General features: G+C 37.8%; 1 protein-coding gene across 3 annotated transcripts in view; it reads left to right on the top strand.

Annotated features, from left to right (window-relative positions):
* LOC137608178 (astrotactin-2-like) overlaps positions 1–17306 on the top strand; it is a 230328-nt gene that overhangs the window by 107352 nt on the left and 105670 nt on the right. For all 3 annotated transcript variants that reach the window (XM_068334322.1, XM_068334321.1, XM_068334320.1), the window contains 3 exons: positions 6210–6377; positions 16274–16358; positions 17058–17132. In XM_068334322.1, coding sequence (XP_068190423.1) covers positions 6210–6377; positions 16274–16358; positions 17058–17132 — 328 coding nt within the window. The remainder of the gene's footprint in view (positions 1–6209; positions 6378–16273; positions 16359–17057; positions 17133–17306) is intronic.

Raw genomic sequence — 17306 nt, 5'->3', positions numbered from 1 at the left:
TTGATAAAATTGCACAGTTAGAAACTGAAGTTTGATTTCTTTCCAACTGATTTCAAACCAATCACATTACGAATCACTTCATACGCAGTCTCATTGTACTTAATTTCTTTCACCCACATCATCAATCTCATGCAGAAACAATATTACCGGTTTTGTCAGAACTACAAAAGATCAGAGAGAATTTCTTGCACTTTGTAATTTCCTTTCTTCTAATTTTTCTGGAGTAAGATTTTCCTGTCATTTGCCTAGAGCACATGTCAAACTAGAGGCCCAGGGGCCAAATGTGGCTCACTACATCATTTTATGTGGCCCGCGAGAGCATAAGTCAGAATGTCTAAAAAATAAACAAGTCAAAAGTTTGCTTTTACATTTCCCACAATGCAGAAACTCTAACCTTGACAAAAATATTTTTAACAAAATTAATGTCCAAACTTGTGTGTGATGTTATTTTTCTTTATGCACTTGGATAGTTTGATCCTTGATTGATAGTGTTCTGTGGGTTTTATAACCAGACAAATTAATATGATTTAAGTTACAACAGAGAAACAAGCAAACATAGTTTTTCTGTGTAACTCTAAGGTTTGTAACTTGAATAAGTAATATAGTCATAGTTATTTAACATTAGAGTAGTTACATTTATTTTAAATTACACAGAGTAACATTTAGTTACATTTATAAGTTACATCTGGCCCTTTGAGGGCAGCCATTTTGCTGATGTGGAGCTTGGTGAAAATGAGTTTGACACCCCTGGCCTAGAGATACCGATTCTTGTTCCAAAGAGAGACATAATAGCTAAGGCTAAATTTGGATTATGTGTTATTTTTTTAATCTGAATTTGTAGTTGTTTTTGTCAGATAAGTCGCAGGAAGAGTGCAGCTTGGGTCTGTCCATAAAACACTGGAGTGTATTCAGACTCCCACTTTTTGTTACATTTTCCAAGAGCAGGATTCAGTTGTGTGTTTGCTCCTCTTTACAGGTTCAAAGAAGGTTGAGTGAGCTGTAGACAAAAAGAAGATCAACCTTGGTATCAGGCAGAAGAAAATAAGAGAAGTCTAAGAAATAGGCATGCAAACGGAGACAGTGACACAAAATCTCCACAATAGTCAGACCTCATAGTTATGCACTTATGATGAGTAATACTAACCGATTACCCTAATATGAAGAAACATCCCAACATAATAAAATAATGAGAATCATAATAGTGGACTTTTGGCCATGATCGAAGGATGCTGTCCTTTGGGTTTGTGATTGTTTTGGGTCTTCTAATATCACGGCTACGTGGATTTGAAAGTCAAAGTCTTTCTTCTTTTTTTTTTGTCAATGAACTCGCACACAAATATTTGCCTTCAGCTTTATGCACACCAATTTATCAAATGATGAACCTTCACCAAAGACCACATCCTGATGAATAGGCAACATTATTCAGGCTGAAACAAATTATTTGCGATGAGTCCTTGCAGAGATGGATGGATTATAATGAGAACACTTGCATGAGATATTGCAGACAAAAAGGCATTAGGTTAAATATCAGAATATGAAAATGTGTTAAGCTCCATAATGGTCAGTTTTGTTCTTTGACCTACTACTGAAAAATGATAAAAAACTTTAATTAAACTTTTTTTGTTTTTTGAAGGACTAAAAATTTACTTTTTAGTGAGAGGTCTTCTCAAATAGGAAACTTTCAGCATCCGATAAAGCAAAGGCGAAGACTTACGACCAAAACGTGGCTTTAAAATCAGTGCCTGAATGCTGTTAAAAATGCATTCAGATGATCGTCAGACTCTTATAACAGAAGATTAGCTCGCAGGTTTTATTTGATGCCTTTGACTAGTTGTAAACTGAAGGAGCTCATAAAACATTAAGGCCACTCATATCCACCTGTCTCATCCTCCACAATGAACTGCAGTAAGAGACTCACATTAAGTTATAATGGTCCACCTAGTGTCATGAGATACTGTTTGATGTGAAGAAGCAGCAGCATCAATTCACCTAAAGTGATTCATGCATTGTCATCGTGTTTCAGTTTAAAAAATGAGGCGTAATTAAGTTTTCACACGTTTATAAGGCTCTTTGCTTCAACATGACTGATTATTTGATTATTTGTTTCATTATATTGTTTCTGCTGTGAAAAGACAATAATTGAAGGAAATGACACAATGACTGTGTTTTAGAACCATATATGTAGTCAAACATCTATCTCATTTTTTCCATCGCGTAGTGAAAATAAAACTTGACAGCATTCATTTTCTGTTTCTCAGTTTCATTTCAGTTTTATAATTTAAAAGGTCCTCTCTCAGAGGAGATGAATTTTATTGTATTCCTCCAGAATTATTACTTACAATGCAGCGGGGTTTTCTCTTACAAGCATGAAAATGCATTATGCTTTTCCCAAATGCAATTTTGATAAAGCTTGAATTATTATAGATTCATCAATATTGTACTACTAAATACACAAATAACATGGTGCATGAACAATTATAGCTGTGAGTCCTTATGAAAGTTGAGAATACTCATCATGGTACAACTATGTCAAGAGGATACATAGGAATCCAGAGCTTACAGTTAATCTATAATTAGTTACCATTAAATGAAAAAAATGCATTAGAAAGCCCTCTGAATTCCCCTATAATGCACTTCTGCTATTCTCTAGACATAGAGGGGTGAATGTGAACAGTGAACCACTAGAAAGAAGTTTTGACTGTTCATTTGGTTGTTTTGTTCCTTTCATTTGTGTGTGCTGGAATTGTCCCCAGAAAAACAGACACCTGAGGCAGAGCAGATGTGATAGAAGGTGGCTTAAGCCATTGGTCTGGCACTCTGTATGTACAGTCCTCAGCAGACAGGCAGTCAGAGCAAACAAACAAAGCCCAATACATGAACAAACAAAACAAATTCGAACTGGCAAGCTGGGTATAAATATACGGTAGGTCAGGACAGGAACAGGCGGACGAGGGAAAAATAGGACCAAAAGGCTTCAAGGAAGCACATACGATCCGTCACACAAGACATGCAAGCTGGCCGGCATCAGCTACTCTCCAATGGGGAAATAACAAATGATAGGAGGCAGAGGAGCAGTCGAGTGATGAGGTCAGGCAGCGGTGTGAGCAGTAAATTCAGGAGGGCTGACTGGTAGACAGGTGAGACATGACAGGAGATTATAAATGAACAACACAGCACAAAAGCTAATATGAAGGTAGAGCGGTGGACGGTAGAAGCGGAGATGGAGGAGGCACAATGGCAGGACTGCTGTGTCAAAACTGTGACAAGCTCCTTGCTAAATCAAACTAGACAGCAGAGAGTGCAAAGGTTGGAAGCAAGTTTCATCATCATCCGTGATAAGCAAAATTTCACTCATGGTGGTTTCCACATTCGAGTGACTTTTGATTATTTGTCACACCTGACACCAAACAAAGTCGGCACAACCTCAGCTAATATGAGCTTAAAAGAAAGTATGTAGTTTTATTGTTACCTCACAGTAACATTTCTCCTAAAAATCTTTGAAGTTTATACGTTCTGAATAAACTGATGTGGAAAAATGCACCCAACAGTTGTGATTGTCATTGTTTCATTTTTCCCCAAAAAAGAAATGCAATCGAGAGGCTGCCTCCAGTGCTCTGTTGAATGAAAATAAAATAAACAGCAACCATCACAAAGTCTCCCATGGCAACATGGAGATGTAAACAAACTTTTATTTTAGTGTGAATATTAAGTGAATCATTACATTTTTTACGGACATGTTCCGATCCGTTAACACAACTTTTATCAAAGAGATGGAAGATAATAAGACAAACCAAAATTAGCGAAAGAAACATTAATTTATTGAATTTCGTAAGGAACCGACTCAATCTTAAGAGTTTAGGAGTGTCAATCTCCTTAATTGTATTCCTCCAGAATTAGGATGCAGTAAATAAATGAACATGAATTATTTACTGTCCTTTACATTATTGTCTTACAGAAAATCCCAATAATGTACATTTTAGGGTTTTGGATGTACTGTAAATAGACAACAAAACAAAAGCGAGAAAGCAGAAAGGACAGTTTTTGTCTGGTTTTCACCTTAATTTTCACTGTTGCTGTGACAGACGCTTTGTCTTTCACCTCAGTCTCCAAAACAGCCGAGAGGGGATTAATCTAATCATAAGTCTTCTTCCCTCAATTCACAACATGCATGGCAACATTACAAGCAATCAGTGACGTTCTTACTGCTCAGGAGGGGATTTTTCACATAATCTAACAATTGCCTCCTGACGGTGTGACCTGAATCCATTAGATTTCTCCACCCTCTCAAATGATGCCTACTCGTCGCTCTGTGCACTAAACTGCGTTGCTACAGGATATGGCCTTGTTAAGCTCACTTTTGTCCAGCCTTGACCTGAGGGCAGCTTTTAGAGACTTCCTCTGGTGAATTATATGTGTTTCAGCCTTTCTGCCATTTTTGATGGTGCTGTATATATCTTCTTTCTAACAGTAACCGCAAAATCCCTTGTTTCTACTTTATTATTTAGCTATATATATTCTATATATAAAATTATTTCATGACTATTGTATGCTGTCAGCTCAAATAGAAAGTCTTTTACCATAATGTTTTCAAACCATGCTCATGTCTTAACCTTTGCAAGTCAATATATCCAACACGTGACACACAAGGTGGATATGCTTAACTTTGTCTCCAGGCTTCACATAGAGCAGAACAGTGGCGGCATCGCAGCATTTACTTGAAACCAAAGCAGCAGCCCCATTATTGGTTTATGAGCTTAGTTTGCTGTCAGAAAGTCAAACACATGAGTGTATTTTTAAGTCTCTGTGTGGTCGTCCCAGTGGAATACTTCACTGTCGAATGACAAGAAGCAGCTGGTGGCTTCATGTGTGTAGGAGGAGAATGGGAGTGTGAGTTATTAGGAATTGCGAACACTTAAGCTGTTATGGAAGAATAAAAGTAAGAAGAAAAGACAAGGCTGGGGATACTTATCTTATCTCTTTGTGTGGTTTGTCTCCTCTGATTTGTGTAATGCACTGCTGACCATTGACCCTGTAACTTTTACTGTGACTCAGATTTGAATGCTGGCTTTGTAAGCTTTTCCATTTGCATTAATCCTCTATTTAAAAAAAGAAAAGCCTGTAGGAGAGCATTACAAGGTTTCATGTCTTGAAAAAAAAAAAAATCTTACCACAATTTCTATCTAAAAATTCAGACATGTTTTTTTTTTATATATCAAATTTATTGTGACACAAAAAAGAAGGGATGCCTAATGCTTTTTCTGTTCATAGTTACAAATGGCTTGCAGAAAAATCCTACCTCCCCCCCAACCGTGATTTGTGGTTTTCAATTTCAATTCTTTTGAGTGTCAGCTCAACCCCCCCATACTTCCACCCTCACCCCATCCACAACTGATATGATACAGAAGATTCAAAAGTTCCCACTAGAAAATCACCATTATTCAAAACAACTATTATCTCCGCAAACAACCGACTAATATTTACAGTCATGGAACTGAAAAGAAGAGAGTGCTCAATACATGATTGTATTTAATTTGTTTTTGCGCCAGTGATTTTATTATGTGGCTGCATGCAGCAGATTGGAACACAAACCTACTTTAAACCATGTCATTTACCACAACACATGTTGAATGTTTTAAAGGTTGGAAAAAATTTATTCACGTTTTGTTCATCTTAAATCCTCATTTTGACACAGACATGTAAGATTTAGTGCAAATAAACCTCCTACAGCCCAGCAGTATTTACAGAATATAGCTGTATAACAATGTCTGTGTTCACAGGAGAACTGAAGCACAATATCCTCTCAGCTCCCTTTAGAAGTAAAAGTCATTGGCATCAATTAGGGATAATCTTGTTCAGTGATCGGAGTTTAACGATTGGTCTGGGAGTAGTAAGAAAGAATAGTACAGCATCGTCAATGAGCACAGTATTTACTGACCGACTCCTGGAACCATTTTAGCACCTCTGCCACAATTAGCAAGGAACTCTCATCACCGCACGTATTATAAGTCTTAATTTTCTAATTTAAATTCAGTCTGATCAGGTGGGGAATTAATATTACAGTAAAATAGGAATGACTCTGCCACTCCACTATTGATTTTGCAATACAGACATCATAGGAGGTTTTTAAACACACACCGCATAACCTGCCTATTCTTTCTTCCTTTGGATTTTTAACAAGGATTTTTGTCCTTTGTGTTTTCTGCTTTCAGGAAGTAGTTTTGTGGTGAGCATGGGCAGCTTCCTGGATGTTTCTAACTGGCTAAACCCAGCCAAGCTAACCCTCTACTATCAGACCAACTCGTCCACCCAGTGGTTCCAGGACTACTGCAGCCAGAGGTCCACTGAGCCCTGCGAGCAGATATGTGATCAGGACACAGGTTTGTCCACACAAACCTACAGACACACACTATGTATGTATGGTATATACATCCATCCATTATATCATTGTAGGCCATGAAAGCTGTTTAGTGTGTATAGTTAAATTATTCTGCATTATGTGTAAGAAGGGAAGGAACATTCTTGAAGAATGTAGAATTACATAGTTTGCAAAAGCCGAGGGCAAAAAGTATTAAACACGGACGCTCAGGCACAAGACTGAAGATGGTTCAAGACATTTATTCACGTATGTGGAAACTCAAAGAAATTGCAAGTATTCAAACTTCCTTTAGTTTTTTTTTTTTTCATAACTCCAGGGACAAACGGAAGATGAAAGAAGGACAGCTCTCTTTGCTTCAGGGTACCCTTCATAAAATGTCTTTCAAGGTTTCTGTTACGAAAAAAAAAAAAAGATCCTGATGGAAAGTTAAATTCAACATGCAAGATCTGGTAAAATGATACAAGCAAGGCGTTGTAAATATTTTTCACACAGTAATGAAACATTTAATATACTTTATGGAGTTGGAAATGTGCAGTAATTTCCAAAAAGCTTCAGAGTTGAACAAGCTAATTAAAATCTTAAATATATGAAGTGAGCTAATTAATTAAATTTATGTTTTACTGTGTTGTTTTGATAACACTTTAAGTAGCATAGAACCAGTATTAAATAAACAGATCAAGTGAAGTGTGGTCTTTTTTTAAGGGGTGCTACATGTATCCAAAATTGAAAAGGCCTGCATGAAAGTGATGACTGTAATAATAACACTAATATCACTATGCCAGATGTCTACATGTGAATTCTGCAACTAAATGGGCACAAAATAAGGCTTGAAGAAAGAAATTCAAGAGAAATTGACTGTGTTATCAATAGCCTATACATACTGAAGTCTTTATGTCAAGGCAAATGAACTTTAGCTGCTAAATTCTACTTTTTAAAGACATAAATTATTCATTTAGGTCAAATAGTAGCTTGCTCGTTAGACCGCTCCAGTCCCAGGAAGCAAAGTGACCCCCCCCCCCGCACAAATAAAACTTGAAAAATCAATTTTTATGTACTGCATAGCATATTGTCATTATGTTAATGGTAATTGCAAAAAAGCAGTGGGTGTTTTTGCATGAAACAGAAAAACATAATATCATAACAAAGCCGAGACATTTTTTTTGTCAGGAATAGGATAAATGAATTAGCATTTGGGTAGTAAATCTAAATTTCAAAATGTCATTTTCGGAAAGTCTGTGTTTTGTTTTGAAAGATCTTTGTACTCAGTGGTAGAAAAGGTAGAATATCTTCGTTGTTTTTTCTGTTTCTTAACACATTGCTGAGTAAATGTAATGCTTCTATAGTCTGAGCGTAATGCACCAAATTTTAATCACCATTGTTGGTGTGTAAGCAGAAGCTTTCAGTGTTTGTTGCCCAGTCCAGGTAAATAATTACTCTGATTGCCAACAATCAACCCTTGCATTTTTGCACGTATTTGTGCTGACATCACGCCCCAACAAAAGGCGAGCGCACGGTGTCATGATATTTATCTTCGGTGTGATTGGTGTAACTCCCTTGTGTGTTTGGCGGATAACTAGATAAAGACTAAGCTCATTAGAATGAATTACATCTGTGATGTATATGAAATTTATGTCACTCTGGTCAAGGGCATGTTGAGGGCGGATGCATAATATATTAGAGCGTAGTTGGCATACATGGGGATACCACAGATGGAGTTGGCACAAACGCATTTTTATATTCTTGATGTGTGTGGACTGCATCCGCTTGCATCAGTCATTGCACGATGTCTGTGCATAGTGAGAGCAGTAATGTTCCTAATTTAATCCTGCAGTCATTTATCCAACCAGAGCCCCGTACATTCAGCGTTCTCAATTTATTAGTACTTCTATCTCCCTCTATTTCCTTGTCACTCTCCATTTATTTCCTTTTTCATCTATCCTTTTCAGCAACAAGATTATTTGATCAGCAATTGCCCCAAAGTGTGTTGTGTTTTCCCAGGGCAACCACATCCATCTAGCCACAAAATTAAAGGTGTTCGTCAAAGAGATTTTTATTTTATTTCCATCACCATCCTCCACCGTGCATTATAGCACCTGCACAAAAGCACTCAGCAGTGACACACACACACACTTACACAGACAAATGTGCTATTTCTGACAGCCCACCTGAGACAAAGTATATCATCCAGAACTTTATTGCAGTTGCAACAATAGTTGGGAATGTTAAAGGGTAAATCACATGAGGGAGAAAAGTGCACCTTCACTGGTCTATGTTGATTACCTTTGAGCATGCTGCAATTCAGGCTGTCAATGACAACAAAATATTTTTTTTATTTTTAGTTTGCCTCTTGACAAGTGATGACAAATTGGCTACTTGTGCAGGGGTTGTTTAAACATAGAAAGAAATGACATAAATAACGGTGTTCCTCTGGTGTTTCTGGCATTTTCTTTGCCTTTCGACAGCTACAAATTCTGTTAAACTCTCAAACAATTCCGTGAAATGTCTGCTGCGATGGAATTTGGAGGATAACAAGAAAAATCAATTTCACATATTCAACCGAATCTAGGATGAAAATGGATGATAACGGCGAGAATTTTTCAATCTGCTCTGCAGTAAAGGGTTTCTAAACGTTAACAATTTAACAAAATTGATATTTTAGGAAACTGACGGTGAGGTGCAACAGAGAGAAAACCAGCGGGGAAAAAAAGCTGGCTCACTTGGTGGCATATTTATTTGGTTTGATGGCCATTAACAACTTGACTCTACTGTCATTTTAATAATTCATGTTACACAGCCAAAAAATGTGTATCAATGACTGTAAATGAGGCATTTTTAATAAAAGACATCCATCCATTCTCCCTCACAAATGCAGGATCACTCAGATGATTTTTTTTCCTTTTCTCTCTGCCCTGTCATCACAAGTTTGGTTCTCATAGCTCCATCTTTCTTTAATGTCGAGCTGGTTGACTGTTTCTGTTGACTACCAGTGGCCATGTCTGGATAATCAATCCTCTCTGCCCTCACCTTCACTCCCTTTGTTAAACGTCAGCGTGGAGGTTAGGGGATCAATGGCGTGATGCACCTGCTAGCTGGTGTGGATTGGATGGACTATAATTGGACTTAGGCCACGGGTCGTCTATTACTTTAAAAATATCCTGATTCTGAGGCGTTAATACAATGTTCCAGTGACCTGGTTTAAAGCACAATGTTCCTATAAAAGTTTTTTCTTTTACATTACGTTATTTCTATAAAACGAATAATATTTTTATTTATAAATCATTTTGACAAACATCACGACTGCAGCGTCGGTTATTACACTATATAACGCATCCTAGAGCCTTACTAGAGAGAACTAAATCACCTCCAGCACCTTTTGATCAATCATCATGGCTGACTCTACAAAGACATCTTGACCTTTTTAGTTGCTTTGTTTTCCTCATTTGAAATTATGTTTCCACCAATCTCACCTCATTGAAAATGAAACTGCTGTGTTAACACATGGCCTCATTTTATCCTTCTATTGCACACGTTGAGTGCTCAGCATGTGCTCAGAAACACAAGTATTTGTATGAGAAAACATCCGTGTTGAATCCATGAAGCTGTTCTGCTCCAAGTCCTTGGGCAGAATGACTTTCTCCGTTTGGAGAATTTATAGTGTACAAGTGCATATTGGTATCAGAACAACAATAATTCTTTCTGTCCCCATATCATGAACCTTGAAATGTGAAAATAATCCATGCGGCTACGGTGGGATACTAGAAATCATTATAATGAGACGTGTCATTTGTAATATAGGAATTGGATATGCAGGTGGAAGAGCGAAGAGAAATGATTTTTGAACTTGAGTGTTTGCCACTTGAGCTGTTCTGCATTTTTGGCTCTGAATTTAAAGGAAATAGTGGTTAAAACGAGGAAGCAAAGGAAAGAGATGCAGACTGTGTGGAAAATGGTGACATAATGGAGACAATTTGTATTGACAGTGTAATTCTGGTGCTTACACCAGATAGTACTGTCCCCATTTGTGGTATCACTTTGTGCATCTGTGTAGAAATCTGCCTGGAATGGGAACAGGAAAAGGAAACGGGTGGGCACAGTTAGATAATTGTTGTCATTAAATGAACATTTCCAAATGCTTTAGATTGGCTCTAGAACAGGCCGACGATGCACCACAATCAGTCAGCCATAACTGGCACTGTGGAATAGGGTTCATACACAGTAGAGTCAGAATATAAGGCTGCCTGACAACTTTGGTCCAGCATATGGCTCCAAGCTAGCTAACATTAGTCACATTGTGGCTGTAATAACATTTGTATTACATTGGCCGTGAGCATAGGGAGATTGCCTCCACTGCTGTCCCTTTGTGTACACTTTCAGTCAGGTTCAGCATCATTCTCACTGTTCTTATTTCCCACACATCTCTACACAAGACAAAGAAACACAGAAGAGGTGATAAATAATATTCATCCACACAAATGATTATCAATTATTTCCAAAAGGAGTCTACATTTCATGTGGCCAACTTGGAATGACACATGTGAAAACTGGGTTCCCGCAGTGCTGTTTCAGTGGATCGACGTTATCGACATGACTCTACCTGGCAGGGGTCTGCGTAGAGTGCTGAAACATGGACTACAAAGAAATAACTACAAGGCCGTTGTGGTTACAATGAAAACAAGATGCTTAGAACATTCCTTGGAAAAAATATCCAACCAAAGAGCAGAGCTGTTGTGAATGAATGCAGAAACCTCACAGGTCATGCACTATTTAAAATGACATCATTATATGGACAGACTTCCTGTCAGCAGTTTTCCTTTGATGAAAACAACACTTACAATCTGCCTGAAATAAATATTTGATTACATCACAAGGTAATAAATCTAACTCACAAACCAGTGATGATAGTCATTTACGAAATAGGGCAAAAACACATTTTGATCCCTATATCTGTGTGTGTGTGTGTGTGTGTGTGTGTGTGTGTGTGTGTGTGTGTGTGTGTGTGTGTGTGTGTATGTATGTATGTGTGTGTGTGTGTATATATATATATAAAATATGTAATATAAAAAGTTCTCATCAAAAGTAATGAGATTCATTAATGTATGAAGGTGCAGTTCCATCAGGGACAAACATACGTGAATTCTTTATGCTCCGACATGCAAAGGTAGTGAAATTATGCAAAACCAATGCATGGAGAGCTGTTCCATGGAGTCCTAAGATGGACTGAAGATGATTGAAGCACACATTATAGTGAAGAAAAGGAATTATATCTATCACATCAGGAATCAGTGCAAAATTGTAACACGGCAGATGGATGGTACCAATATGGCTGATTGCTCCCCAGTATCTCCAGTTAACATGTCGTATGTACACTTTAAATGTGCGCTGGTGTCATTGTGCATTAATAGCTCAGTGATGTACAAGTGTAATGATCACTCTGTCATCACACCCCATCCCTTTCTTGCATGCTGTTTTTACTGCTGGCTTTCTTTCTAAGAAACCGTTATGTTATAATTGTACACAAGTCCTTCCTTTTTCAGATTGCGTTACCACTTCTAACTTTTGTCTGCTGTCAATGAACTTTTTAAGGAATAGCCGTCATGAATCACAACCTTACTGCCTGCACCTTGTCTGAAGCAGGAGTTTAGAGGAAGAGAAACTGCCTGACAAAGCTGATTCCTGCAAGCTATCGTAAAGTTAGTTAATCCATCAGAATTTGCAGCCTAATCAACCAGGCATACATGTATCTTCTCGGTAATTGCTTAATCCCTGCTTTAGTTAATTTGCATGAGGAATAGAGAAGAATGTCGGTGATTACTTACAAGGTGCGTCTCAGATTGAAAAGGTGGAAGGACTGACGGTTGCTCTGGAGGGTCCAGACCAAACCACTGCTTCGTGTTCTCATGTTTAAGATATTTATCTAATCACCTCTGTTTTTCCCAGTTATTGTGTTTATTTTTTGCCAGTTCTTCCTTTGTGAATCAGAAAAACTTCTTTAATATCTCATTCAGGTGATGAAAGTAATCTGTCACGGCAAATAAGAGGAAGGTTGTGTTTTGTAAAATTGCATTCTATTATTATTATCACCATTATTATTAGAATACAGAACTGTACTTGAAAGAGTTTTGTTGATCTTTTGACTCGACTGTAACATCACAGGAACAATTACAAGACAAGGAAGGGCCACAACAGGCAAGATAAAAAAGGAGACAGGTTTGCTTTCTCCTTGTGATCAAAGTTAAAGCTAAAATTAAAGCTGTAGGTTCACAGTGTCTTCAGGTTCCATTCTTTCTAAAATAACTGACGTCCAGGCCATCATGTTTCATACTGTTATATTGGGAATTAATGTTTCTCATTCAAAAGACTTTCAAGAAAATATCCAAATCAAAGTGAAACAGTAGATCTAATTGTTTGTAGTGATTCATGACTCGTGTGTAATCAAATATTAACTGGCTCCATTGTTTCAACCCGGTTTTCATAAAAATGTGCTTGTCTGGTTGGAACACGTCCACTCTACCGCTGAGCCACTGCCGCCCCAACTTATTTCTTCTTGCAGCGCAACTATGCAAAACTACATATATATATTTGTATATACAGGTATATATATGTATGTACTATATATGTGTGTGTGTATGTGTGTGTGTGTGTATATATATATCTCCATGTGCTGTGGACCTTTTCCAAGCCCACCAGTACCATCCCTCAACTATCCATCGGCTGGGGTCCTGCTGCCTTTCTTCCTCCGTGCTGCCATACAGTCATCCACGCAGCTGTAATTGTGCCTTGACTTTAGCAACGTTAACCATATTGATACTGTCTCTATCTGGCCTATCTGTAACTCTCTCTCTGTCTCTCTCTCTGATGCTGTCCTTATCTTCCTTTGATTTCTTTTCCACCCAACCGGTCGAGGCGGATGGCCGCCCAAAAGAATCTGGGTCCTGCCCAGAGTTTCTTCCTCATTGAGGGAGTTTTTCCCCGCCACTGTCGATTATGCTTGCTCTGGAGGGTTCAGTTGGGTTTCTCTGTCTCTTAAAGCGCTTTGAAATGTCTGCTGCCATGATTAAGCGCTATATAAATAAAACTTGATTGATTGATATATATATAAAGCAATTTGACCAAATCCTAACAGCTGTTTGGGTCAAATGAATGCAGTGTGTTACAGAGTTTAATATTTAGCTGTGCGTCTGTACTGCTTGTGGAGCCAGGCGTTATTTACCAGCAGTTCATTTAGCAAAAAATCCCTGGTAATTTAGTGTGGTAATAATGATTACGGTAGCTTTTTGTTTAGTGTGTATGAAACCCAAACAAAGAAATGTTGACTATGCAATATTAAATCTTTCTTCTTAAACAAAGCCAACAGCAGAAGGCACAGCCTTGTAAGCAAGGCTCCTGGTAGCAGCTTTCCTTTTCCACCCCCCACCCCCAATATCAGGAAATTAGACTTTGTGCCATAACTCTTTCCCATCGCATATTTAAGAAAACTATCTCGCATGAGAACTCTGTTCTTGGCCTAATCACTAAAAGGTGACTAATGGAAATGCCAATTTCAGCCTTTGGGACGCCAAAAAGGGTAAAAGAGTGTGAAGAAAGAGTAGATTCAATTCCAATTTCCTCCCTGCGTCTCCAGCATGTGAATTGTAACCTATGAGTGACGGCAAATATGCAAGATGGATTTTATTGAGCAGTGCCCTAAGCAGTCAGGACAAATTAAACACAGCTAAATGTAAAGAGGCAACATCTGTATGTCAGAGTAGAGTAATAAATGATAGTATAGTACTGTTGTGGTAGTGGGGGACAAATGTGGTGTGAGTGCATCTGTTTGTGGATATGAGTTAAAAATACAAACAGTTCTCAGACTTTTCCTAAGGGGAGAAAAAAAAAAGTTTAATCTCTCAAAGTTTGCAGGCCCCCTTAAAAACCTGAAATACAAAGATGATTAGGATTTTATATTTTTGCGAGCAGCAAAGGAACTTGTTTTATGATATAAAAGTTACAGAGGCTGCAGGTTGTGCTGATTAGATTAATAATAAAAAAAACTCATCATACATGAAAATGTAAGACAGCTGTTTATTTCCTCTTTTCATCTGTTAAAGTTTGGTTGTTTATAGATAATTGTGAACCATAATCAAATCATTTTTGTTGTAGCCATAGCAACAAAGGTGCTCTTATCTTAAAAATGTTACCTTAAAACTATTAGAGTATGGCCAGATCATTAATCATAGTATTAATTTAAGGCTTATTAAAGGATATTAAAAATGGAGCTCAGTCTTCTTCAAATGAAAATAATTTGATTCTCTGATAAAACTGAATTGTCTGTAATTATTAAACTTCAATCCCTTCATCTGTTATATGAAGCAATATTTGAAAGCTGTTGATGTTTACTTGTGTCCCCATTTTAAATTGCGTCCATCTAGAGAATAGCTACAAACCAATCACAACACTTGTTCTCCCCTTTGACTGCATCCTGGGGTGGGCGGGAGCATTACTATATGAGTGAGTCTAAAGGCTTTAACCTCATATGGTAAATTATTGAACAGTAGCTTTTAAAACTTGAATGATGTTGTCATGGTGGTACTACATGTTTTTCTAATGTTATGCCACCTATGTCACTGGAGAAAAGTCAGTAGCATGAACTTGTAGAAGCTACACGGAAGTCGGTATAATTATAATAATTTCACCTGCTTTAGGAGTACAGTAATCCCTTGCGCATCAACACGCGTGATTTCACCTCATCACGGATTTTTAGTAGGTAGTCACATGATAGTGTACGCGCATTGTATTGGCTGACGGCATCTGGAATTGCGCTATATTCCGTGTGTCTTGGAACGCAGCGCATCTCCGTGAGACACAAAAGTACTTTAAACAGTCGATAAGAGTGTGGGAAAAGATAATACAGATAGAAGATGGTTTAATATCAGTATGGGGAGGGTTCATAAACGTTTAAATTACCGTAAATAATAAGATAGTTTGTTGCTATATCGCGGATTTAAAATGAATGTTAATGTGGTTCCTGGAACACATTAACCGCGAGCAAAGAGGGCGCACTGTGTTATGAAATTTATTAACTATATATGACACTATAAAGTTGTACTGTCTTTGTAAAACTGATGAATTAATAACCTGAAACCATGACTTTGTTTCAGAACAGTATCAGCGTGATTCTGTGTATTGATACTGTTAATACCCACATGAACAGAGTTTGTGGTTCGTTTGTAGGAACCAGGTCATGATTCCTGGAGAGAGAAATTACCAGTGAGCCTTTCAAATTAATTTTTAATGGGTGAGTGGGAAGACCTGGGCTTCAAGCACCTCTATCGAAGTTCTATCCAGTTTTATTGTATCTGAAAAGGAAAGGAAGCATTTTTATAGCCCATATGTCCAAAACTGAGCAACTCACACCGAAACACAACAAAACATCCTTGGTTTTGGTAGAAAATGTTTTTTTTAAAACGTTGGGTGACACAGCAGCAGAAATTAATGTTATTGACAGCCTCCTCATCAAATCACAGGACAAATCAATAACTTCATAAAGGTCAAATTATTGTGAGACACGTCTATGATATGATTCATGGAGATTATTTTCATATTTTTTTGGAATATCCATACATATTTTTTTTGGAATATCCATATTTTTTTGGAATACTTTTTGGAATATTTAGCTTCATCCTTGAAGCTAAATATCCAAAGAAAGTGTTTCAGAAAAATAGTCCATTTAATGGAACTGGTGACATTCTTAATTTATCTGGCTTTTGTTCCTAGGCAGAAACTATCTAGAAAATTAGGTAGCATGGCAAGTCCCTATTTGATAAATATCTAATGAATGAACAGGCCAGGGTCACTTACATGGTAATGTATTCAGCGACTGAGGATAAATAACTGATTTTCTTCCCATTCTTGCTGCAGGAGAATGCAGCTGTCATGAAGGTTATTCTCCCGATCCCGTCCATAAACACCTCTGTGTTCGCAGCGACTGGGGTCGAAATGAAGGGTGAGTCCTGTCCCTTCTTTTCACTGGAATTTTGAAAATGCATTTTTCGTACTTCAGTGACCTCTTGGCTGGGTTTACAGTCCCCACTAGGCACAAGATTGTGTTTAAAGATAGTTATGTAGCTTTCAATATCTGAGCCTGTGGAAGCAGCTGAAAATCAACCTCATAACCTTTTTAAAATTAAGAATTGATGGGCTAAAAGAAGGCGGGATGTGATAATTTTACACAAACAGAAGAGAATGAAGTCCCTCTCTAGCTTTGTCCTTGGTTGATAATAGACTAGCTTGGCATGGTTCAGTGAAACAGATTGTTATTCAGCTCCACCTGCTAGATTGACTCAGTCTCTGATCAGCTCGCCACTCACAGTTCTGCAGTAAATGTTTAAACTTTTTACTGTAAGTTTACAGAAACAGCTGAGGGCACATTAAGTCTGGTTGAGCCCTGAAAGCTGCAAATCTGTATTCACCATTATTATAGTGTTGCAGAGGCCGACACTTTGAATGACACCTTATCACCACATACTAAACAGCTTCAACATTTGTTAATTTGATTAAAATGAAAATGCACTTCATGTTAGTAAGTCAGTGGACTGTCACGGGATGAGCAGTTTCTTCTGCATTTCTCTTAAAGTTGCACATGACATCATTTTGAAGTGAAACATTTTTTTCTGTTTATTTCTTTTCTGTCCTCCTTGTCAAGTCCCTGGCCATATGCAATCCTGGAGAGAGGATATGACCTAGTTACAGGAGAGCAGGCCCCAGAGAGGATCTTCAGGTGAGTGCTTCACTTCTGATACATCTCCTGAGTGAACGACTCTGCTTGGCCATCTGTTACTCTGTGAGTGTTTGTGTATGTGTGTTTGTGTGTGTGTGTGTGTGTGTGTGTGTGTGTGTGTGTGTGTGTGTGTGTGCGCGCGCGCGTGCAGATAGGAGTAGACACACAAAAACT

This window comes from Antennarius striatus, chromosome 15 (assembly GCF_040054535.1).
Source record: "Antennarius striatus isolate MH-2024 chromosome 15, ASM4005453v1, whole genome shotgun sequence".
NCBI classification, from domain to species: domain Eukaryota; kingdom Metazoa; phylum Chordata; class Actinopteri; order Lophiiformes; family Antennariidae; genus Antennarius; species Antennarius striatus.
Note: the sequence above shows the minus strand (reverse complement) of the source record. Positions and strands in the feature narration are given on the sequence as shown.